The sequence below is a fragment of the Anastrepha obliqua genome, chromosome 3 (assembly GCF_027943255.1).
Source record: "Anastrepha obliqua isolate idAnaObli1 chromosome 3, idAnaObli1_1.0, whole genome shotgun sequence".
NCBI classification, from domain to species: domain Eukaryota; kingdom Metazoa; phylum Arthropoda; class Insecta; order Diptera; family Tephritidae; genus Anastrepha; species Anastrepha obliqua.
Genome location: NC_072894.1, coordinates 131,353,755 through 131,378,155, shown reverse-complemented (window position 1 = coordinate 131,378,155; position 24,401 = coordinate 131,353,755). Strand labels below are relative to the sequence as shown.

The following is a 24,401-nucleotide window of genomic DNA, read 5'->3' as shown; positions in this document are numbered from 1 at the left end:
GAAGGAAAAACAAGCTTTGTGTGGCTGTGTGTAGATGTCGTAGAACAAGACAAGAAAATAATTGAAGAAAACTTACTAAAATAGCGTAAACGCAGTTAAACCACAAGTAAGAGAAATAGCGACATAAACAAGAAAGAAAAAATTGCAACAACAATGGCATACAAACTGCACAGCCATAAATTAAATTAAAAGAACTACGTTGTTGCTAAGAAACGAGCAACAAAAATGAGAAAAAAACCCAACGTTTCTGATTTGCAACAAGTAAACTAAAACAAGCAACAAAAAAATGGGGGAACGAGAGAAAGGCTCCGAGTGAAAGACAATAAACTTAGAACTGAACAAATAGAGATTATTTTTATAAATCGTTAGATAACCATAACCAGGCTCTGATTGAATATTGCCAGGTACTGTTATCTGAAATGCATTACCAGTTAAGGAAAAAAGATATTTTTATTTTTTATTTTCTTTATGGTCGCGAGTGTAGTTAACTTGAAGCACTGTAGTTTATGCAGCTTAGTCCCAATTTACACAGTGAAACATTTGGAAAGGAAACATTTTGTTCGTGGAAGAAGGACGGACGGGGTAGGGAGAGGGGTTTTCCGGTACTTGTGCTTCTTATTCGTATTGTCACACTTAACGAAGTAAAACATCAAACGAGAATTACCAGTGTATCTTTTTTCAGATGTCTCTGTGTGTGAATCGGGACTCATGAAGCTGAGAATTATGCAAGAGACTGTGCCCTGTTATTCTAATGAAAACTAAACCTACATGTTTGCAATGAAACAAGTCCGCAGATGCCGATTTGACTCGACCATTTCCTTGATTTCATCAGTATCTGCGCTGGCGTGCCTTATCCCCAATGACTATATTGCTGGATTAGAATCACGGGGTAGTTGAGTCTTGTAAATCCATACTGAACTATGTGGGTACACATAATATCCTGATGCTAAGATGGGTCCCGGGACACGCGGGTAACGAGACCTCTGACTCTTTAGCTAAGATGGGATCTGAGGCCAACTTCTTTGACCTGGAGCCAGTTGTAACACTCCTTTCATCAAAACCACGGTGAAGAAACAGGTTACTTCAACCCACAAGTAAGTTCGGCAGGCGGAGAGAGGCTGCAGATGTTCGACCAACTGTTGCAGATCCTCTTGTCATTAAGCATAAGGGACTGTAGGCAGCTGGTTGGATTGATGACGAGCCACATGGAAAAGGTAAGCATCTCAGAAAATGCACCCTGCCCAGCATGTGGGGAGGAGGATCAGATGGCGGACCACTTTCTATGCACCTGCCTGGCCTTCGCTCGAATCAGGTTGAGCTCTTTGACACTGGTGTGTTAAGAAGCCTCCACCTTGGCTCCTTGGCACTGCAAGATCTACTCAGATTTCTTTGGAGGTCGGGTAGATTAGATTAGAAATTAAGAAGGAAACCTGAGTGCAGTACAATGGACTTAATGTTGCCAGAGTGCTGTGTGTGCCAGTTGTCCCGACAATAAAGAAAGTATTGCGGCAGCTAACACTTTGCTGATTCGTTCAATACTCTATGTTAGGCTCATACACAACACACATTTTATACGACCTCTAACCTTCTCCTATCGATTTTTTATTTTTAATATATAATCTTAGCTATTTTTGAACTCGCGGGCAACTCACTTGCCAAACTCGAAATGGTTAAAGAGCTTGGTTTGAAGTGCATAGAATTCTCTCAGACAATATCAAGCTAAGCCTTATGTCCCTATCTAGTATTGCTTTGCTCACAGAGGGCCCTAGTCAGTCCATCAATCACAGCAGAGTCCACACTAAGCACAATTTAATATGTTCGTTTATTTTATGTATAGCGCAAATTTATCGCTGGTTCTTCTATCCTGGAAAAAAGCACTTCAAAATAATTCCCTAAATTGCCATATTTACCTGGTGGAATCATTTTTGAAGAATTCATGAAAATTCTATAAATTCACAATTTTCAACCATTTATTTTACTAGTGCTAAGTAGGCACTCAATGCACTCACACATATCATTACACGTACGCAATTGCACATATCTATGTGTGTGTGTATACGCATAAGTACGTAGCATAAGCTGTAAGCTTGGCAATTTAACCAGCTGGCGCAAAGGGGAGAATGCCGGAGCTCCAACGAGGTAGCTTTGAATTGTGTGGCTTTTATGGCCAATTTGACCGATTTTTAGGCTATTCATTTGCCGTACAACTTTATGTACGTATGCATATGGTTATGTGTGAGCAACTGCCCAGCTGGAATTTTTGCTTCCTTAACAGTAGAGTGCTTAGAGACATTTTACCTGATTTCCACTTATTCTCGCTTGTAGCTGAAGTTTTATGAGCTTCAGCGACACTATCTGCGCTTAGCTAATGCTTTGTGGATTTATGCTTACCTCGATTAAAGATCTATTACCTCAGGCGCTTTCACTTCATTCTACCTAAGGCCTTTTAAGACTTGTTTTGAGGGCTTTTCACTAGATAATCTCAGAAACAGGACTTTAAATGAGAGCTTACAAAGGAACTAGAAGAAGTAATTTTCTGACCGACGAGTCCTTTCTGGGCAAATCTGAATTGGACCATCGCACATCCTCACGAAGCCGTTCTACTTTTACAATAAGGATATTTAAATAAATATTTAAGTACCTACGGGCCCCAAACAAGTCAAGTCCTGTAAAGAGGCGATCAAATTTCTTGGACATATATTAGAAACATAGAGAAAATGAAATTGCTTGAGTTTGCCAAGAAGGGGACTGAATTGGTCTCAGAGACCTCCTACGTGGTTATCGACAGTCCGCTGACTGTTGCTAAAGGGAAATTGCACAACTTATTTCTCGGAAAGCGCCGCCATGAATGATTTGCCGCCATGAATGGCCTGCTTTTGAAACGTTTCTGTTTCAACTAATCGTCTCCACGTGTTGGACGGTCTCCCGCGCCTGCGACTTCCTTGTGGGCACCAGGCTGCTTTGCAATATCTCCATATATATATAAATCGATATATATATAATTGGCGCGTACACCCTTTTTGGGTGTTTGGCCGAGCTCCTCCTCCTATTTGTGGTGTGCGTCTTGATGTTGTTCCACAAATGGAGGGAGCTACAATTTCAAGCCGACTCCAAACAGATATTTTTATGAGGAGCTTTTTCATGGCAGAAATACACTCGGAGGTTTGCCATTGCCTGCCGAGGAGCGACCGCTATTAGAATAATGTTTTTCTTCATTTTGGTGTTTCACCGAGATTCTAACCAACGTTCTCTCTGTGAATTTCGAATGGTAGTCACGCACCAACCCATTTGGCTACGGCCACGGCCGCCTTCCATAAGGCTTCCGAAAAGTATGCCCAATCCATTTCCGTTTTCGTCGCTGAATATCGCGATAAACGGGAACCTGCTTCGTCAAACTCTAGAGGTCAGTGTTGGAGATGGTATTTGGCCAGAAAATGCGTCTTCGGAAGCAACGATTGATGAGTGCTTGCGGAGCTTGTACATCACACATACTCGTATTCAATGTTGCGCAGCCATACCGAACGACAGATTTTACGTTTTATTCGAAGATTCTCAATTTCGCTCGCCTGGATATATACGCAGATTTCCAAACTTTGTCTAACATGTCAAATACCGCGCGACCTTTTGCTATTCGATTGCGTATGTCAGCTGCTGGTCCGCCAGTTCTGTTAGTGATGCTTCCGAGATAGCAGAATTCGTCCACTTTTTCGATGTTAATACCGCGGATCTGGAAGGTTATCATCTTTGTCTTTGCACTGCTAATCCTCATGCCGGTTTTAGCTGTGCAATCACTTAAGCCTCCATCTTTGGATATATACATATGTGTGAATTTGTGTGACAATAGACCAATGTCATTAGCGTAGTCTAAGTCTTACAGGTTGCCGTTCAAACCCCAAAAAATACCGCTATTAGCCGCTGAAGCTTGGGCATTTTAGTTCCAGCACTAAGTTGAATAAAAGCGGGCTGCTGCAATTTTAGCCTCTATTCGTTTTTAGTTTGCTGCGTCGGGTGTTTCCAAAGACAAAATTTCCTGCTGGGTCGCGAGCGGGTATATGAGCTTGTTGAAGAGCCTAAACGATTGCTTTGCTGTATGGGATTATGTATTGCTGCTGCTTGCTGTTGGCGTTGCTAGATGTGCATGTATATTTCGCAACTGGCAATACTCGTATATCGACACATCCACACAGCTGGCACACACACAAAGCTACGTGCATATGCGTCTCCATGCGATAGCTGCAGTTGCATGTGGCTACATTCGCACGTACATCCATCCATATGTATTTTGTCCTATTGTATGGCTCTAAGAGCATGCATAAACATACATACATACATGTGCACATGTATGCGTATGTATGTGAGTTTTTGCAAGTTTGTTCAACTAGTTACTACGAAGCCCAGCCAAGTGCTGCAACTTTTATGGCAATTTTTTGTTTTTGTTGCATGCATGCATGCATCAATGTTGTTACTCTAGTGATTGCCATTGTTATTGTTGTTGCTGTTGTTACTGTAATCGTCATCGCAGTCGTTTTGCAAGCTAATTGCCTGTTTAAACCGACCGAAAAACTCTATTATTTTGCACTCAAAGTCAAAAGTGTGCTGGCGGCGGCAGTTACAAATGGGCGCAAAACAAATGCATGAGTGTGTATGTATGCATGTATGTTTGTGTGCGTGTGTGTGTGCACCTTTTTACTTAGTACGTGGATGTAATCATAGGTAACTAAACTGCAAATAGGCACCTTAAAAAACTATAAAACCCACCCAAGCACGCACAACATGCCAGCAGACCCCCACCGAGCCCCGCTGCCGCTCTACGCATACTCACACAAACGCACATACTCACATGCAACCATAGTGCCAACGGCGTTTGAGCGGGCGTGCGTCCAAACGCTGGGGTGGGTGTATGGATGGATGGATGGATGACAGTTTTATTGTGAATTCGCACAACTTGCGAAAAACTTTTTATAGCCAACAACTCAAATCATGCAAATGTTTTACTTTTTGTTTTACATTTTTCCTTTTTTGTATTTGTTTTTTGTTTTTTTTTTTTTGCTGTGCTTTATTTTGCCATTTACAAGTACAGCATTCGGTTATTATGTGTGCAAATATTTGCTTACGTGTGTGTGTGTGTGAGTGTTCGGCGTACAGCGCGCACCCACTCACCAGACGCATGACTTGTTATAAAAATAAAAATTTTGCAAAAAAGCGCAAAAAACAGTTGCAAATAAACACTAGAATTTAGAATTGTAAATAAACAGTCGAAATAGTTGAAAACCTATGCCAACTTTTCTAGTATTGCGTAGCGCATTTTGTACGAGAACTGCAAGTGGACCCACGCTGCGCGTTGTATATCGTAAAATGTATGCATGCGAACGTAAAATGGCATAACTCAATATTATTTGTTGAAAGAAGAGTGACATACGCAAAATACTGATGCTGGAGGACTCGTCTGGTGGAAACTAAATGGTTTTTTGCCTTTTTTTAATTTTGTGCTCAAAATTTGTTTGTCGAAAAATATTTGCTGGACGCCATGGTACATTTTCTATAGAAATTGTGTAATAATAAACACAAAATGCGAATATAGAAATACTAGAAGTTATTAACGTATGCAGGCTTCAAGCAGGTACATATGACAAATTTGTTAAGTGGTGTCAAAAATCGGAACTTTCTTTAAATATCAAAAAGTGCGGTCATGCCACTTTTTCCAAAATCCATATCTAATATTTTACTTCAATCTGTTAAAGAATTCAATATAATCATATTCGGTATTAGGCTTTGTACAACGGCTTTGTACTGTATTTGTTCGCTCCAGTTTGGAATACGCCGCCTTTATTTGAAGGCCACAACATACATTTTTAATTTAAAAAGTGTCTCTGAAATTTATACTAGGATAAGTAAAGTTTTCCAATCCTATCTCATCTCACACATCACGTTTGCTATTGATCAGCGTGAAGTCTTTAGAAAGTAGAATATCGATTTCTGCTCTCTCGTTTGTTTTCAATGTTTACATTGCCCATTTCTGCTTCACAGAATACCTCTGTCACGACGTGCCTAAAACATCCCCATATTTTTGTGAAACGGGCTAGCCTCGCCAACGAAAATAAGCTTTAACTGTCCAAGATCTCGTGAAAATGAACATCAAGCCATCTTTTTTTTTTCTTTAAATGGAAATACTTTATTTGCAATCTATCTTAGAATACAGATATTCAGCAAAAGAGATCTTATTACCTAATGACAGCATAGCATTTACACTGGTGCAAAACTACATAGGAAACTATAGAATTTTTTCTTTTTACAATTCTTATGCATATTTTCTGTTATTAGATTTAATTTTTACTCGAAAATTGTATTACTTACTTCATGTATAACTTATATTAGAATTTTAAAATTTATTGGAGCATTTTAACAATTTCATATTTAGCTCTTTTTTTATTTTATTTTATTTTATTTTTTTTTTTTTTATTTTTTTATTATTATTATTAAATTGACAAATTTAAAGGAATGGCAAGTCTAAGACATGATTGCGCTTTAATCGTCTAATTTCATTGGTTGCGTCCAACAAGCAAATAGCATTTGTGTTTACATGATTTGACAATCGTTCAATGTATCTCTTAGAATATATTGAGATTTCTCTCTTAACAAATGGAATACCTAGATCCATGTGTATGGCTTCGTTTGTGATAAGCCAAGGTGCATTAACAAGTGTTCGAAAGGTCTTTGACTGGTAGCGTTGTAAAATCTCCACATTGGACTTACTAGCAGTTCCCCAAAGCTGTATACCGTAGGTCCATATAGGCTTCAATATAGCTTTATACAATCTAACCTTGTTTTCTAGACTAAGTTGAGATTTGCCACCAAGTAGCCAGTACATTCTTTTGGTTTTATTTTTAAGCTGTTGATGCTTAGCTTTAATATGATTTTTCCATGTGAGGCGTCGATCAAGATGCATTCCCAAGTACTTGACTGTGTCGCTAGTAGGAATTTGATAACAATTTAAATACACTGGAGGACATTGTTCTCTTCTTAGTGTAAATGTAACATGAATAGACTTTTCATGATTAATATTAATTTTCCATTTATTGAGCCAAGTTTCCAAAGTGTGTAAGTGATTTTGTAGCAGGGAGGAGGCCTCTGCCGGGGACTCACTAGATGCGATGAAGGCTATATCATCGCCACTTCTACCTTTTCTGTTGTCGGCATGTCGTAAGTAAATATCGTATACAAGTCTGGGCCTAAAACGCTACCCTGAGGCACACCTGCGTTGATACCATATATTTCAGATGACGCATCTTCGTGCTTTACATAAAAGTGCCTGTCGCTTATATAAGATTTAAGCACTAAGTAAAAATGTGCTGGTAAAAGTTGTTTAATTTTAAAGAGTAGTCCCATATGCCAAACTCTGTCGAATGCTTGTTGTACGTCAAGAAAGGTTGCAGAACAGTATTCTTTTCTTTCAATCGCATCTTTAATAACATTCACAATTCTGTGGCATTGTTCTGGTGTGCCACGCCCAACTCTAAACCCAAACTGATGTTCAGGAATAATATTTTGATCCTCAATTACAGGTAACATTCTTTTCAAAAATATTCTTTCGAATATCTTCGAGAATGTTACGAGCAAACTAATGGGGCGGTAGGACTTAACGTTATTTTCAGGTTTGTTTGGGTTCTCGTGAAAATTAATATCAAGCAATCTGAAATGCATTCCCAGAAGTGCGAGGTATTCACTTTAAATCTTTTATAGGAATTACTTTGCGGAGGTCAGGATCTGGAGGCATTTTTGGGGCATCCCCATTAGTATTCTTGAAAGTATACCTGCATACGTTCCGTGTAGAGAATTTCGGAATAATCGCGCAGAATTCACCCGCGATTCACTTTCATTCAATGAAGGAATGCAGTTGCCAGAAAATTAAAAAAAAAATATTCACTAGGAAGTGAATTACAAAACTTGCTCGAGTATCAATTGCAAACTTGGCTCCAACTTCTGTAGTTTTTGCTATTTAAAAAACCCTTTTATAATAACAAGCCATTCAGTATTTCCTTGCACTTCTTTTGTTTTCCTTTTTCACTATGTCAACCTTCTTTGAAACACTGCAATTTTATACGCCAGTTTCCATATATGGATTTCCTTTCCCTGTGGTTCCGAATTATTAAAAGGTTTTTAATTTTTAGTTTTTTTATTTTATTTTAATTATTAATTTTTCAGTGAATTGTCAGCAACTACGAGAAACACTTTATGAGCCCCTGGGCGTACAAAAATTATACACAAATAAGGGCTGACTCTCTTACTTTTGAGTTACATTCTTTTTTCTAGATTCCTTTAACTCTTTAGAGGTTGGTAGGTGCAAATACCAAACGTACATACAAACACCACACATATATACACACATACATAAATACGGCAAATAGAGCTTTCAGCAATGACTGGCAACACTTCTAGAAACACTCCTAAGTGCGTGTCGGAATAATATGGATCTATGAATGTGTGTGCGCATATGTAATCAAAGCCGTTTGCATTGGAAATTTTACGATAACTCAATTTTTGAACTGCATTGAACTACTTATATGTGGCTTGCATTTAAATGATTTTCAAAGCAAACAAATTCATTATCTTTTTAACTGCATGTCGAATTTATATGCAACTGAAGTATGAAAAAATTTGAAAAGTTAGTTTAAATGCAAGTTGAATAAAATTTAGATGCATTAAGGCTCTGAAGCATCGCACTAGTAACTTCTGGCTTAGAACGATTTTCGCTCGAGAGGTAGTCATAAGTAATATGAGATGGATTAAGGTATTTACCTGTTAGACAAAAAGGCAAATCTGGCCTAAAGTCATTGAAAAAAGTTGCAAGTCACTAGAACATCCCAATGATTCCCAAGACTGCTATCAGAGAGTGCTTGACGTCACGTTGCCAACCATTTGCTCTTCGGAATAAATTTAGTGCTTTTTTATACCCAAAATGCGAAAATGTTGAAATTTGGTGTTTGTTTCTTTTTCTAAATTCAAAGCTACCGAAACTGTAAGTTAAAAAAAACTGTATCATTAAACAAAAGAAGGTTAGAAAAGGACACTCTGAGAAAATTTTAGTGCTAATGACAATTTGTTGATTTTTATAAAATTTGATATTTGGAAATTTAATTGTTTGTTAATTTTAAGGTTATGCAAGAATATTAAATGTTCTTCTCTCAACTCTTCTTAAGATTGAAAGCCCTTTAAATATTTTGAAAAGCGTCTGAACTTACTGAATGCGAATTAAAACCATAGAGGTGTAAACGTTTCTTCCGGTCATCAATCCTTAGTGGGAAATAGGGCATTAAGAGATGTCTTCATAGTAAAAATAAGCAAAAAAATACTGAAGAAACCATAATGATATTTTTACAAAAAGAGTGCCTTGTCTAGTTACACAACCTCAAATATAGCAAAAAAGTCGTTCCCTTAACCAAAGAGTTTAACAAAAAGAAACTCGTCAATTAAATTGTACATAACCACAACACATTTATTTAAAACAGCGCACACTTTAAAAACAATTTATTACGCATACGAAATTTTTTAAGTAATTCAATAAAAATTTGGTGTTTTATTTTCTTTAAATGGACATTTTAGTGTGTTTTTATATCCAAGGCTCGGCAACACTGCAGTAGCGGGAGAGAGATTTGACTGCTGAAAGCAGAAGAACACCAACAACAACAGCAATCGCGGGCAACGCTACCAGGTGTTAAAAAAAGTAAAGCTAAATAAAACTGAATTGAATGAATAATTAAAAAGAATTGAATTAATTAAAAGAAGAATACCAAAATATTAAAATTGTTTTAGAAAAGATTTCATACGCACAACATCAATGGTCAGTACGTGTGGACTTAAAGATGGTGAATTTTTTATTAGGTCAGCAAGGTGGGTATACTAAATACCCCTGTTTCAAATGTCCATGGGATAGTAGCGCAAAAAAGGAACATTGGACTAGAAAGGTTTGGCCTTTGAGAGAAAATATGGAAGTAGGAAAAGCAAATGTGGTTCATGAACCACTGATAAGCCGAGAAAATATTCTTCTTCCACCACTTCACATCAAGCTTGGGCTAATGAAACAGTTTATCAAAGCCCTTGATAAGACCGGTGACTGTTTCAAATATGTGTGTCAAAAATTTCCGTCTTTAAGTATGGAAAAATTAAAAGCAGGTGTCTTTGATGGGCCGCAGATCCGTACTCTTATAAGAGACATTGAATTTATAAACCATATGTCACAAATTGACTCTAAAGCATGGCTTTGTCTTAGTAGTCAAAAATTTTTTGGGGAATCATAAGGCACCAGATTACCAAAAACTAGTTGATGAAATGCTTCGAAATTTCTGCAGTTTAGGAGCTAATATGAGCATTAAATTGCATTTCCTTCATAGCCATTTGGACAAATTCCCGAAAAACTTGGGCGATTATAGTGAGGAACAGGGAGAACGGTTCCACCAGGATATAAAAATAATGGAAGAAAGGTACCAAGGTCGATGGGACTGCCACATGATGGCAGACTACTGCTGGACCTTATTAAGGGATTATCCTTAGCAAAACCATAACAGAAAAGCCAACAGAAACACTTTTTTGTAATGTTTTTAAATTATTTAAGTTAACTGCAAAATATATTTTTGTTTTTGTATAATTTTTAATGAAATATATTAATAGAAGTATTTTTTTAGTGCATATTGGTATTTTAATACTGTTTTTTTTAGTGAAATAGATAATAGTCTTTATCCCAAAAACTAGAGTCAATTTGAGAAATCTAAAATTTTTCTAGTATTCAGCACACTAGTCTCACACAGAATTGTAATTGAACAAATTTTTAAAAAATGTATATTTTACAAAATTATAAATATTACTTTTAATTAGAACAGGTTAGAAAAATGTCATGAAGAAAGAACTAAAACTTCGAGACTAAATAACAAAAAAATGCTAAATCAAGTTACGAAAATGGTAATTTGCCATACTGGTGCTAAAACGACGAAACTCATTGGCAGATTCGCTGAGCGCAAAGTAACGGTACCACGATAGGCGCCATCTCATTATTCTTTCCATCATGGATCAATCCGATATCAGCTACGCAGTCCGCACAACAACGGGTGTTCATGATGAGTTACAGTAAAAGGACTTCCAAGACTTCTTTTTGAATTTTTTTTTTTTGGAAGCTTAACAGACGTAAAGTCGGCAAGTGAGCAGAGCTTTTCTAATTTTATAAATCTCACACAGTGGTTCAAATTGAAGTCTTCCCTTCAAAGAGCAAAGTGGGCTTTGGAAAGTGGCGCACGTTAAAATCAAATCTAATCCACAGCAGTAGCCTTAAGCTATAATTCCATACGACGCATTCCAGGCGCTGCGAGTATAAGATTTCTTAGCTGAATAAAGCGCTGAGATTCATAACTGGTAGAACGGTTGGCATGGAGCTCAGACTTTAGTTCAGCCTCGCAGTCTAACCATTTCTTAACATTTACGAGAGTTTGACTTGCGCCCTTGAAGATAATCTTTATAACTCAGTCCCTCGATTTCGGTATCGCTACAGGTACACAAGCATACATACACATATACATTCACATAGTCGCATATTAGTTACTATCAGCGCCGAGCGCCTCTTCAATTAATGCACTCATTTGTGATTGCTTTGTAGTGACTAAGAAACGTATGCGCCAAATGAGCGCCGATTGAGCAATTGAGTGATGACGCGCGCGGGCAATGGACTGAGCGACTGCTGAATGACTGCAGTCAAGTGTTTTAATTGGGGAGCGGGCAATGAACGCGTAGGTGTGTTGATCTTGTTTGTCGTTGCATTGCTGCTATTTGTTTTCATTGTAGGCACATCTTTTTTCTTTCGTGTTTCTACTACTGCTAACGTTGTTGTTATCTAACCAATTCACACCTAGTATGTTTGTGTGTGTGTATGTAGAAATGTATTCTGCGGTTCATTAACTTTTCGGTCGCACTTTCCGGTGAAAATGCGGTCAACAGCCGCGCCACGCAGATTTTCGTATTTGCATATTTGCATATGCACACTCACAGACACACACACATACACATAGTAGATGTTCTCTATGCACGACCACGTGTAAGTTGGCGCTGTTTCCGCACATTGACCGACATTAGCGGCTTCGGCGCGCGTTGAGCCGCTTGTATTCTACTTTTGTAAAAATTACAAAAAAAAAAATAATTAAAACAGTATCGTAATAAATATTGTGGCAATCAAATGCACGAGCGCGAAATTGTTGCTAATCTTTGTACGCCTAAATACATTTTGCCTAAATTCTTTCTTTCTTTTCAGGTTTTGACAAAAATGTTGCAATTAATTTCTGAGCTCGTGTAAGTCGTAAATGCAACAAAATATGTGGTGGGAAAACGTGTCGCGGTTGCAACGTACATAAACTAATATATTTTGTTGCAATTTTCTCTTTTGTTGTTTAGCAAATGCAATTTCTGGGTTCATTGCCCGCTCGAGGGCAAATTTCTAACCAGACGTTTGTTTACGTTATCGGCGCTTGTCTATAGACGCAAACGTTTTTTCTATTATTAACTTTTTGCGTTGCTCACTAAAAATAAATATTTTTAATGTCTGCATTTGTCACAGGGTAATATCTAATGTTTTTGCGCTAGTCTGAAGTGTATCTTGAATGTCCAATAATTTTTTTTTTGTCAAATTCATAGCACGAGTTTTTCAGCTGCGGTGGTACAAAATTATTGACAAAAACCACTGTCTATAAAATTGAGAAAAATGGGTTGAATGAGTAAACATTTTTTTGTGCAACCAATTGGGTTTTTGTTAGGGTATTCTATTGCAAGTGCAACATAACACGGAAACAAAAAAGTTAAAAACTATCGGAGAGGATTAATTTATAGGATACTTTTTTTTACTTGCTAAATTTTTCAGGAGAAAATATTAAGAATAGGCTGATTCCGAAAATGAAAAATTTGAAAATTTCGGGATCCCGTTTTATGAAATCTGAAGGATACATATTTTACGCCTGCATAAAATTAAAAAAAAAATTAAAACTCATGAAATTGACACAACTAAAAACTATCGAAATCCCATTTATTGAGAGTTTGGGATAATGTTTTTAAACTTGCTTTAATATTTTAGCAGAAAATCCTAGGGATAGACTCATCCCAAAAATTGAAAGCTTTTAAAAATATCAGGATCCCGCTTTATGAAAGTTAAAGGGAGCTAATTCAACACCTAAAAAAAATTTTTAGAACAAAATACTAAAATTTATGACGAAAATTTAAGCACCAAAATAAAATCGGGATCCCGTTATATGACAGTTAGAAGATATTATAATAATTTTAGGTCGATCGATTTTGATATTATAGAAACTTGAAAGACGGCCCTCTAGGCTGCGTTTTTTTTTTGGCTCTAAATAATTTTGATAATATGTTCGTATTTAAATAAGATTTTCATATACGCTTTTCGTATTAACTTACTGGAAATTTCCATAAATTGGCGAAGCTGAACTTAATTTTTGAAAATTAAAAAAATTTCCAATAAAAAAAATCCAAAAATTTAAAATATTAGTTTGGGGAAGTGGAATGCGTTTTTATTTATTTTTTTTTATTTTGCGCAAATGTTTTAAAATTATTTTACGGTCTTTAGCTCTTTATTTCTGTGATATTCCCCAAAATTTATAAAATATTTAATATCGACCCCTAACCTTGAAAGAGAATACATTTTTCAGTAGAAATAAAAATTTCAATTTTTTTTATTACAATTGTCACCATAACTTTGTAACGGTACTGCATAAGGCTTTCACCTCTTAATAGATTCTGCGTATGGTGGTCAGTTATGAGTTTCTGTTAAAAACAGAAAATCGAACATATTGCCGTTTTTGACTTTTTGGCGATCAGGACTCGATATTTTAATAATAATCCAAAATTTACCAAAACTTTGACACTTACGAAATTTCCCTAAACTAAAAAAAATTGCGAAAAATTCTAGAAATCAACTAAATGTGAAACGGCCTGGAATTGCAAAAACAAAAACATGAAACTAATCAATTTTCAAAATTCAAAATATTCCATAATTTACAAAACTTTGCGTGTTTATAGAATTTCTCTAAACTAAAATAAAATTTTTCGAAAAATTTAAAAACCAACTAAATGTGAAACGGCCTGGAATTGCAAACAAAAACTGAAACCAAAAAATGTTCACAATTTTTTTAGCGTATACACTTCTGTTAGGTGTTTGGCCGCGTCCCTCCTGCTATTTGCGGTGTGCGTTTTGCTTTTGTTCCACAAATGGAAGGACCTACAGTTTTAAGCCGACTCCAAGCGGCAGATAATTTTGTATTGTATAAGGAACTTTTTTTTCTTATTTACCAAATAGGTTAAATTAAAAAAAATTACAAAATTTAAAAAATTTCCCAGAAAAGTAATCAAAAATTCACTAAAGCAAACAAAAGAAATCTATCAAACAGTTTTTTTCTAAATTTCTAAAATCATTTTTTTTTATTAAATAATAGCGAACCGGTGATAGTTTGGCCCACCGGAAAACTTGAAGTAATATCAGAAATGTTATTGATTTAATTTTTTTAATTTCCCAAAATAATAACGTAAAACTTTGAAGGAAATTATTCGGCGAGAGCTGAAAGTTGGCTTGAAAATGAATACAACATGCATTACAGCAACTTATACTAAATAAAATACTTAAAAAAAATTCTTATAAAGTCTCATAAGTCTTATTTCTTAATAAAAAAAATGTTTAAATATCAATTCGGCCTCAGTAATTATTCCGGTGAAACATTTCTCTATCTTGAATATATTTAGATTCTCTATTTTTACCAATTTTTTTTTTAAATTTTATTCCCCTCTTTACTCAATAAATTCATTAAATAGTAAAAAAGCAAAAAATACAACCACTTCTTGCCTTTACCTCATGACTCTAATTCGTTTACTCTTTGTATCTACAAGATGCGACAAAATCCCAGGGAGCAATGAAGACTTGTGCTACCCCAACACCCTCACCCCATAAGTCAGGAAAGTACTGACCAGTGAGCAGTAGAAACTTCTGCTTTCACATCAATTTTTGCTAAATTTTTAGTTCTCTATTTTTTTATATTTTTTCTTACCACTGCAGCTAATTGTTTGTATTGCACCATTGTGTTGCCAACCGGTTCGACTGTTGCACATTGTCTCTGCTGCCTGTGCCACAGCCAAGCGCAGCCCACTCCCACTAACTAGTTTTTCACCCGCTCTCCCACTCTTCCATTCGTGCGGCGCTACCAGCATTTCTCTAATCGCAAATCGTCAATTTGGGTTTTGTGCTGTTCTGTGCTTTGCAACATTTAGTTGCAAGCAGTTGGTAACAGCGACATTTGACTATGCTGCACTAGAACACAATTGTTTGTATGTATGTATGTATGTATAGGTGTATGTATGTATACACTCGTACACGTTTCTATGCAAATAAATGTGTAGATACGAGCTCTGGAGGGATGGTGGGCACAGGGTGCATTGCATGTAGGTGCAGTCAAAAAGTACATTTACTCCATTGCGCTGCTTTTCTTTAATTGGTTTCCTTATGTAGCCTCATTCGTAGCTGCAGCAATCAGTTGCAGAAACCGGCCGGTTGTCAGCTGCCTAAACAAATCTATACGCAAGCAAACAAGCACCCCGACAAGCACACACGCACACACGCACAAACAGGCAGTTATGTATTAATCTGCAACAGCGTACGTGCCTTGTAGAGGAACGCAAAATCTTTTCTTTTCACTTCATCCGTTGCCACCTCCGCCATCGGCCTATCTCCATACACCTTCAACTGTGTAAGTTTATTACATTGCCATTTCACTGCTTGTTTCTTTCTCTCTCTCTCTATTCTCTCTTTTGCTTGTGCGCTTTTTCGCTTTTCTCAGTTGCTGCATTTCTGTTTTGCGCTCGGCCCATTTCGTTTTTCGCTCTGCATTTGCATTTTCCACATTGACGCTCTCCATGGCTCCATTTCGCTGCAGCTATGAACTTCTCCCCACCAGCCACAGGAACCAGCCACCAGTCCGTAATGTCTGTCTATCAACACTCAACCAACCTGACCTCCCATCTTTCTTGCTTTGGGTTATTTAGTATCTGCTATGGCATTGTGCTTGGATTAGCAAAAACTCTTTGGCTGCGAGCCTAGGTGTTTGCTATGCCGAACTGATAGCCCAACAGACCATTGGGTTGGCGCTGGTAGAGAAAATGCTTAACAACGTCAAGGGAAAGGAAAAATTTATCCAAAATTAAGGACACGATTTTTCTATACTTCAGACATCAAAACTCTCCTTGACAAGACTAACTAGCACTTTTTAAACTAGAACTTAAGGGGCCATACAACTGCACATAAGAATCAAAACAAGATTCTGAAAAGTTTGAAGTATTGATGAAAATATGTGGAATTTTTATAAATCGTGAACAAAGCTTGAGACCATGTTTTATATGGCATTTGCTATGAAATGAACAATATTTTTAGAAAAAATTACAGAAAATAAAAAACCTAAAGAAAAGTAGTCAAAATATCGCGTTGCTAATTAGGTGCATGCCACCATCTGTGCTATCTCACTAAACTCAGTTATTATTAAGTATTCCCAGCGTTCCTTGCTCCATCTGCAGTTGGTCTATTGCTCACTGGGTCTTCGCTACGCATTAGTTGCTTCCATTTAGTGCACTTCTATGCATATCTGTTGAGGATTTGGCGCCCTCACTTTGCCTCCCTCTCCACACTATCCCAATACCGGTTGTTGTGTCCAGCAAACAGCATTCAGTGCTCATTTTTCAACGTTGCCGGTCGCCGCTGCCATCCAATCTTTCGCTTCTCTCATTTCCCTATACCTTTTGCTCCAATCCAATGCTTTGCCTTTCTCTCTGTTATATTATCTTTACCACTATGCGTTTTGCCTTTTTTATTTATATTATTTTTATTTTTCAATTTTGCTTCAGCTTCCCTGTAAGTATTAATTATTTCTTTTTATTTTGTTCCATTTTTCGCTTGCATATTCTCTGCTCTCACGTTATTTGCTTTCGCCCGCTCTTCTCAGCTCGTTTCAGCGCAAATTACCGGTCGCGAAATTCTTTTTTGTTTTCCTTTTTTTTTGCCATCATTTTATGTTTTCGCAAAGTTTCTTGTTCTATTTTTAGTTTAATGTTTATGTTGGCTTTTATTTATTTTCTTGGTTCTGTAATCTTATTTGTTGGTTTGTACGTATTTAGTGTCGTCTTTGCTGTTGTTGCTCTGTCAGTTGTATCAGTTCGTCGCTTGTTCACATCGCCAGTCAGTTGTGTGGCTTGATGGTTAAGCCGGCTGGCCATGTACTTGGAGGACTACTTAGCCGGCTGCCGCATCGGTCGTGCACCAACCATTTGTTGTCGCTTCTTTGGCTATTTTCGCGGCGCAGCGCTACTTCCTATCGGTGTATGCGTTTTTACTCTATCAGTGTATTGTTTCTTTCTTCATTTCATTTCGTTTCTATTATTTTTTTTTGGTTATAATGCATTCGTCCAAGCTAGAGTCTCGTCGCCCTCACCCGCCCACCAACCGTGCATTGACTGTTGCATCTTTGTTGGGATCTGGAGCTGCTGTATCTGCTCGTTGTAGGTTTGGTTATTGCTGCTGTTGCTGTTGCTGTGGTTGCGTTGTGCTATTTTGTTAGTTTTGCCAGTTTGTTGCCTGTCCGATTGTTCTCTTCATTTGTAGATTTGGTATTACGTTGTTTTTGCATATGCGCTTATACTCTGGGCGACTCTGGTCTCTGGTTTGGTCGTATGTCTCCCTTAGTATCGCTATATCTTCTCTATCTCAATGTGCGCTTCGTTCGTTACATTCGTGGTCGTTACTCGTAGTCGGCTGCCGGTGTTGGTGTGTTAGTACGCAGCGCACAGTGGATTTCATAGACAAACTTAAATTATAGTTTCTAACTGCTGATAAAACTTAGATGCTTGGGTAGTGATGTGATGTTATAAAATGATTACAGGTGAACCAGGTGTATTTTAGTACCTAATATTACTCATTCAAGTAAGAAATACATTTTACTTATCTTCACTTTGCTTAATTCAATAATTCCATTTCTTTTTATTCCTCCGTATCTGATACTATATCAACCACATTTTCACATTTATTCATTCATGGAGCGGCCGCCTTAGTCGAATGAGTTAGTGCGTGACTACCATTCGGGAGTGCGTTGGCTAAAACGACCCGAAGGTATAGTTTCTGACACGTTCCGCTTACAAGCAAAACTTCCCCTAGGAAATTTCATGCCACAAACAAAAAATTCTTTCTAAAATATTCTATTGAATTTATGTGTTGAAATTCCATAGCCGACTTTTGTTAGAAGAAAGCAGTGCAATTCCTGCTTGTTTTTATAAACTTTTTAGTCTCATTTAATTTTATGTATCTCACTTCGTGTCAAATTAATTTTGATTAATTTCTTCCCATTAGACTTCTTTATGTTTTATTTCATATTATTTAAACTCATTTTAATCATTTTATTTCATTTCAATATAATTCGATTCACTTAATTTTATCCTGCTTCGTTTGATTTTATTTAAATTTATTTCAAACTGCCTGAATTTCATTACCTTTCCATAATTTCTTCAAATTTCTTTCATTCCAAACCGATTCCTTCAGTTCACTCTATGTATATTATTCCGTCTTGTTTCACTTTATTTTATTTTACTACATTTGATTTATTCCATTTCCTTTCATTCCATTTCATTTTATTTCATTCCACTACCATTTATTCCTTTTAGTTTCCTTTCACTTCACTTCATTTTATTTCATTCCATTTCTTTTCGTTCCATTTCATTCCATTTTATTTCATTCCATTCCTGTTTATTCTATTTAATTTCCACTGCCTTCTTTCCCAATCATTCCATTTCGTTTCTATCGCATCAGAATCTATTCCATTGAATTTCCTTCCATTTCATTCCGTCTATTCGGTATCACACGCTTGCCTATCGCTTCATCTAATCAATGTGACGGTGATTAATTGCTGTTTGGCCTACTGTACCTAACCGCGTTCGCCGTCGTTGCTGCTATTGGAATTTACTGTGCCTCTGTTGCCACTGTCTCTTCCCCAACTATGCATTTAACTGCCTTTTGTTTCTGGTACTGCTACGCGTTGTTTGGCGCTTTGATTTGGCTGCCTCTTTTCTTCCCCTCCCCAACATCCCACTCTTATGCTCCCCTTGCCAGCACTTCTGCTGATGTCGACGTTTGGATTGTGAATTGCTTCACTTTGCTATGGTTTGGTTTGCTATTTTTTTTCTTTTTTTGCATGTTTTTTTGTCTTCTTATTTCATTTTTCAATTTTTGCTCACATGCTTTGCTGTGTTTTTGCTTCTGCTCAAAATGCTTTGGCTATTGTTGTTGTTATTGCATTTGAGACGCTTTTGTACGATGTCTGTTGTCGGTGTTCTCTATTTTCCCCAATCGCAGTGTGCCTTTTCGCATTCATATTCGTACTATATTCTCGCGCGCTCTCTGCATTCAGTTATTCGCCGATAATTGATGTCAAAGGACGCGTTACGGCGTCGGTCATACGGCGCGTATAATTAACAAGGATTTCGATAATAAACAAATTATTGCAAAATTAGTTCCGGGTTCAGTGATTTTTCTTGTACTTCCGCTTCAAGTCTTGCCATATTTATTTGTTTATTTTTTGGCTTGTGTTTGTCGGTCTTCCCCATGTTTTTTTTTTGTGATTATCGGTTATTGCATTGACTTCATACCTCTTTATCGATAAACATACACACTAGCAAAACAATACGCGTGCGCGCTCGTTCATTCAACGCCCTCTTTACTGTTGTCTTCAGCTTTGCTTTCAACTCAGCCAGAATTGCCGTTAAAGTCAGCCTACCGCCACAATGCCAAAAGAAGATCCATTTGTAAATCGCGCCCAGTTGCTGAAAGCTATCAAAAAGTATCCGGAGATATGGGATTCAAACAACAAACTGCACATGTGTCGCAGCGTCACAGCGCCCATGTGGAACGAGATAGCTGAACAGTTTGGCGGCCACGTGCCAACAGGTAAGAAAGAGAAAACGAATACTTCTTTACATTTATCATTTGTTTACAGTGCGATCCTAAAAAACTTTCAGACTGGGAAAGTAGGGTACAGATTTAGTTGCTGAAATGTAGATGAGTTGCAACTACCACTCAGTAAAAAATCTTACACTTTCTTTCCAAAATCTCGCTTTTGAGTGCCACCATTTCTCTGTGCCTTAGGTAGACCAGATAAATTACTTTTTTCTGGAAGGTTTTTAGTACTAGTTCAAAATTCCCCTAGCTACGAGCGGAAGGTGGACATACGCGGTAGCTTTCTCGGCTTACAAAGTCGAATATTAGTTTGTTTTCTTGAACTGTTGGGTATTTAGCTAGAGACTCCTCAAAGACATTCCATGTAGTGGGACGTAACGCAACTTCGAGTCGCTGCTGCAGTAGGTGAGCTATACGGCAGATCATGGGGTGGAATTATATCACCATCTGCTGAACACTGATATCTAATATCCCGAGGCTATCTTTTGTGACGTAAACACTCATTTTATCAATTTCTTCCGTACACCCTTTCGCTCTAAAACCAGCTTGTGACTGATAACCGCATCTACGAACCCGATTTGCTTCAACGTAATCTCTATTCTGCTTGAAAATCAATTTATATATTTTTGTTTTGGTTGGGTTATTCAAGATTTAAAAGAAGCCTTTGGGTATTCTTTCTAAAGCTACTGTAACATAAATCTTTCTTCCCCTCACCCATAGTCAAACTGCAGTCGATATGGAGTCAAATGAAGTACCACTACCACAATCTCGTGCATCGCCAGATCCTCCATAAGGAACGTTTCACCACGAAGTGGGAGCATTTCGAACCGATGTCTTTCATGTACAACATCACCGTGGCGAAGATAGTGGGTGCAGCCGGTGGCAACGATGGCAGTCAACAGCATTTGCAGTCACCAACATCAGTTTCATTGCCCACACCACCGCCAACACCAACAGCACCGCAAACGCAGGGACGCGGGCGTCCAAGTGGTAGTTTCACATGGTTGCCGCCACAATCACAAACACAGCCTCAAACACAACAACAGCAAGAACATCAATTGCAACAACAGCTAGTGCAGAGTCCCTTATTAGCGGCACATAATCAAACACAACCTCAATTGCATGACCAACTGAGTCCAAGTGGTTTACCACAACCATTGCTTACGTCGACACCACTAACACCCCAAACGGAGGTAAGCGTTGAGACGAGCCCTTTTATTGGCTTCACTGGGCTCGTGCCACCGGCGGCCATAACCGTGGAGGCCACAACAACGCCGATGCGTAAACCGGGCCGCCCAGGTTCGATGAACAACAGCATGCGTGGACGCATCATCGACGTAATCAAAGAGCATCCGCCTTTGTGGGCTGGACGACAGCAGGAGACTATACCAGGCCAGCGTAAGACGCAGAATCGTACTTCGGCAGTTTGGAAAGAAGTTGCGGCGCAATTGGGACTCACAGCAAGTAAGTAGAGCAAGAAGATTAAGACTGGATTGTAGGATGTAGCTAAAGAGATTAAATGGAAATGTACTAATAGTTTTTTCTTCCATCTCTCTCCTCTCTCTCTCACTCTCTCTTCCTTTCTCTTTGTAACCTACAGGCCTCGTGCAAACGCGCTGGTCCATCATCAAACAGCGCTACGTGGACGAATTACAGAAGGAACGACGCGCTCACTTCACTCAACAATCCTTTCACTCCACTTGGGAACACTTCGAACGCATGGAATTCATGCGTGACATACTTATCAAGAAGGTGGACGAGCGTGAACAAACACGTGAGCAAATACAAGAGATCGTAAGCGAACATCAGCAATTGCAATCGGCGGCGGCACAGCACATGCGTTACATGCGCCTGGGTATGCCGCCACCGATGAGCATGTTGGGCACTACGTCGGGCGTTTATGAGGACGGCGGTGTAGTGGGCATGGCACCACTGCATCAAGCGGGTGGTGTAGTAGGCAGCGTTGGTGCTGCGGGTATAGGAAGAAGGATGGGTGCCGGGGGACGTGTGAAGACCGAAACGGACTTGGAATGGGATCCGTTTGAGATGATACTGCATGTACATGGCACTGAACCGGCAGCTAATTGAAGTGTCAGCGAGGTGGATGTGAAGAAAAGTTTTGATTAAATAGAAAGAAAATAATAAGGCGGAATAACTTGGAGGCATAAAGAGTGTAAACAAGTTTTTGCTGGGTGGCTTGAAGGATTATTAATTTAGCCAGAACCAACCAGAGAATATAAAACGAATTTGAGTAACCTAGAAATTTGTGAAAAACGTCGTTCTGTCATATTTCGAGGGTCCGAGAATATCTAACTTAGAGTATTGACTTGAGAATGGATTTCATTTATGAGTGGAAGAAGTTACATAAAAATCGATAGGAATCTGTTAATAAAAACTACTCAAAGAAATCGACTGATAACACCACACTAGGCCATACATAACAGCCTTTTAACAAGAAATATCATCTTTAGAGATATAAGAAGTAAATGACTAACTGAAACTACACTGGAGTATCCGCTGCTATGCGGAGGGACTTTCTTGGGTGTATTTGTGACAACATTTGTATTTTATTAAGTCTTTTGGTAGTCTTATAAAGGGGAATGAAAAATAGTTGATCAAATCAACCTAAACTATAATAACTGTATTTAGAAACCTTCAAAAGGAAATGCTAGTAGAGGCAAGACTGAGATGACGCAACTATTCAACAAAATGTCTGCATAAAATATTACTATTGAAACACTTGAAATACACTGAAAAAAATATCAGTCAAACACGTACTGACATTTTTTAATTCGATATTTTATTATCTACATATATATGTATGTGTAATCTGAAAAATTGTATGACTATGGTAAAAGTAGGTTAAAACTTTGTACACCTTTATTTAGGAAAACTTGCAATACAAAATTCTACTTTCAAAACGTAACTAAATATTGTATTATTAAATTCTACAAGTATATTTTCAAGGTTATGTTTTGTAATGACATACTTACACGCGATAAATAAATAAACCTATCTTCAAAATAATAAAAAAATGGGTTTTATTTCCTAAACTTTTTAATTAGCAGTTCTAGAAAGGTGAGCTGGGATTTCATACCCACATTCCTTTATTTAGAGGCGAGCAGACATGCGGCAAACAATATAAAATTAACTAAAAAAAATAAAAAAATGATAATAAAATAAAAAATAAATAAATGAAAAATATAATAAATAAAATCAAATAAGACAACATCAAATAAAATAAATGACCTAAAACTGGATTTATAAATTCAATTAACTAAAATTAAAAAAACCTATAATAAATATAAAATAAAGTAAAATAAACTGAACTGATATACAATATAATAATAAAGGAGAAGTTAAAATAAATAAAATTAAACTAAAACAATTAAATAAATTAAAATAGCAAAAAATTAAATAAAAACAATCAAAATCAAATAACAAAAAAAATAAGTTAAAATAAATCAGAACAAAGAAATATATATATATTGATATCAGGCGAACTCTAACCAAAAAGCAATGCGTCAGAAGGCAAATTAATATGAAATGAAGAATAAACAAGTTAAAATTTAAAAAATAAAATAAATAGATTTAATATAAAATTCAATAGAAATTAAATAAAATAATTGGAAATAGAAAAAATAAGATAAAGTTTAAAATACTCAAATAAAAAAAGGAAAAAATAAGCAAAATGAATTAGATAAGATTAAAAAAAAGAGTTTATATTAAGAAAATATTTATTAGACTGAAATAAAACAAAACCAATAAAAAAATGAATTAAAATAAAATAAATCAAATAAGGAATAAAATAAAATATTTAAAATAAATATTAAAATTTGAAATCAAATTATAACAAAAAAAATTAAAATAAAACGGAATAAAATTAAATTAATTAAAAAAGGCAAAATCAAATAAAAAAATTATTGAACTTAAAAATAATAAGACAAATTAAAACAAAATAAATCTAAATGAAATAACATAAGCTGAACTTTAAAAAATAAAATAAATGAAAACGAAATTAACGAAAATAAAATAAAACAACATCAAGACGCACACCACAAATAGGAGGAGGAGCTCGGCCAAACACCCAAAAAGGGAGTACGCGCCAATTATATATATATAAATTAAAATAGAGCGAAACAAAATAAATTAAATTGAAATAAAAAATAAACTAATTAAAATAGAAAAAAAAGTCATGTAAGTCTTCCATCACCACCCTTGCTATTCTCCTGTTCACTCCCCACTAGGGAAGAATGGAAGACAAATCTAACCGAAATCAATGGCCCTCTGACTATATATACAGATGGTTCAAAACAAGACGGCAAAGTGGGATTTGGAATCTTTTCCAATTCCCCTCACATCAATCTATTGTATCATTTAG

General features: G+C 36.8%; 1 protein-coding gene across 1 annotated transcript; it reads left to right on the top strand.

Annotated features, from left to right (window-relative positions):
- The first annotated feature begins 19,494 nt into the window (after positions 1-19,494).
- On the top strand, positions 19,495-22,953 carry LOC129242437 (uncharacterized). Its single transcript, XM_054879068.1, has 3 exons — positions 19,495-20,011; positions 20,741-21,484; positions 21,621-22,953. Exons 1-3 carry the CDS (start codon positions 19,849-19,851, stop codon positions 22,106-22,108), a joined length of 1,395 nt encoding a protein of 464 aa, XP_054735043.1. The 5' UTR covers positions 19,495-19,848; the 3' UTR covers positions 22,109-22,953.
- Positions 22,954-24,401: the final 1,448 nt, after the last annotated feature.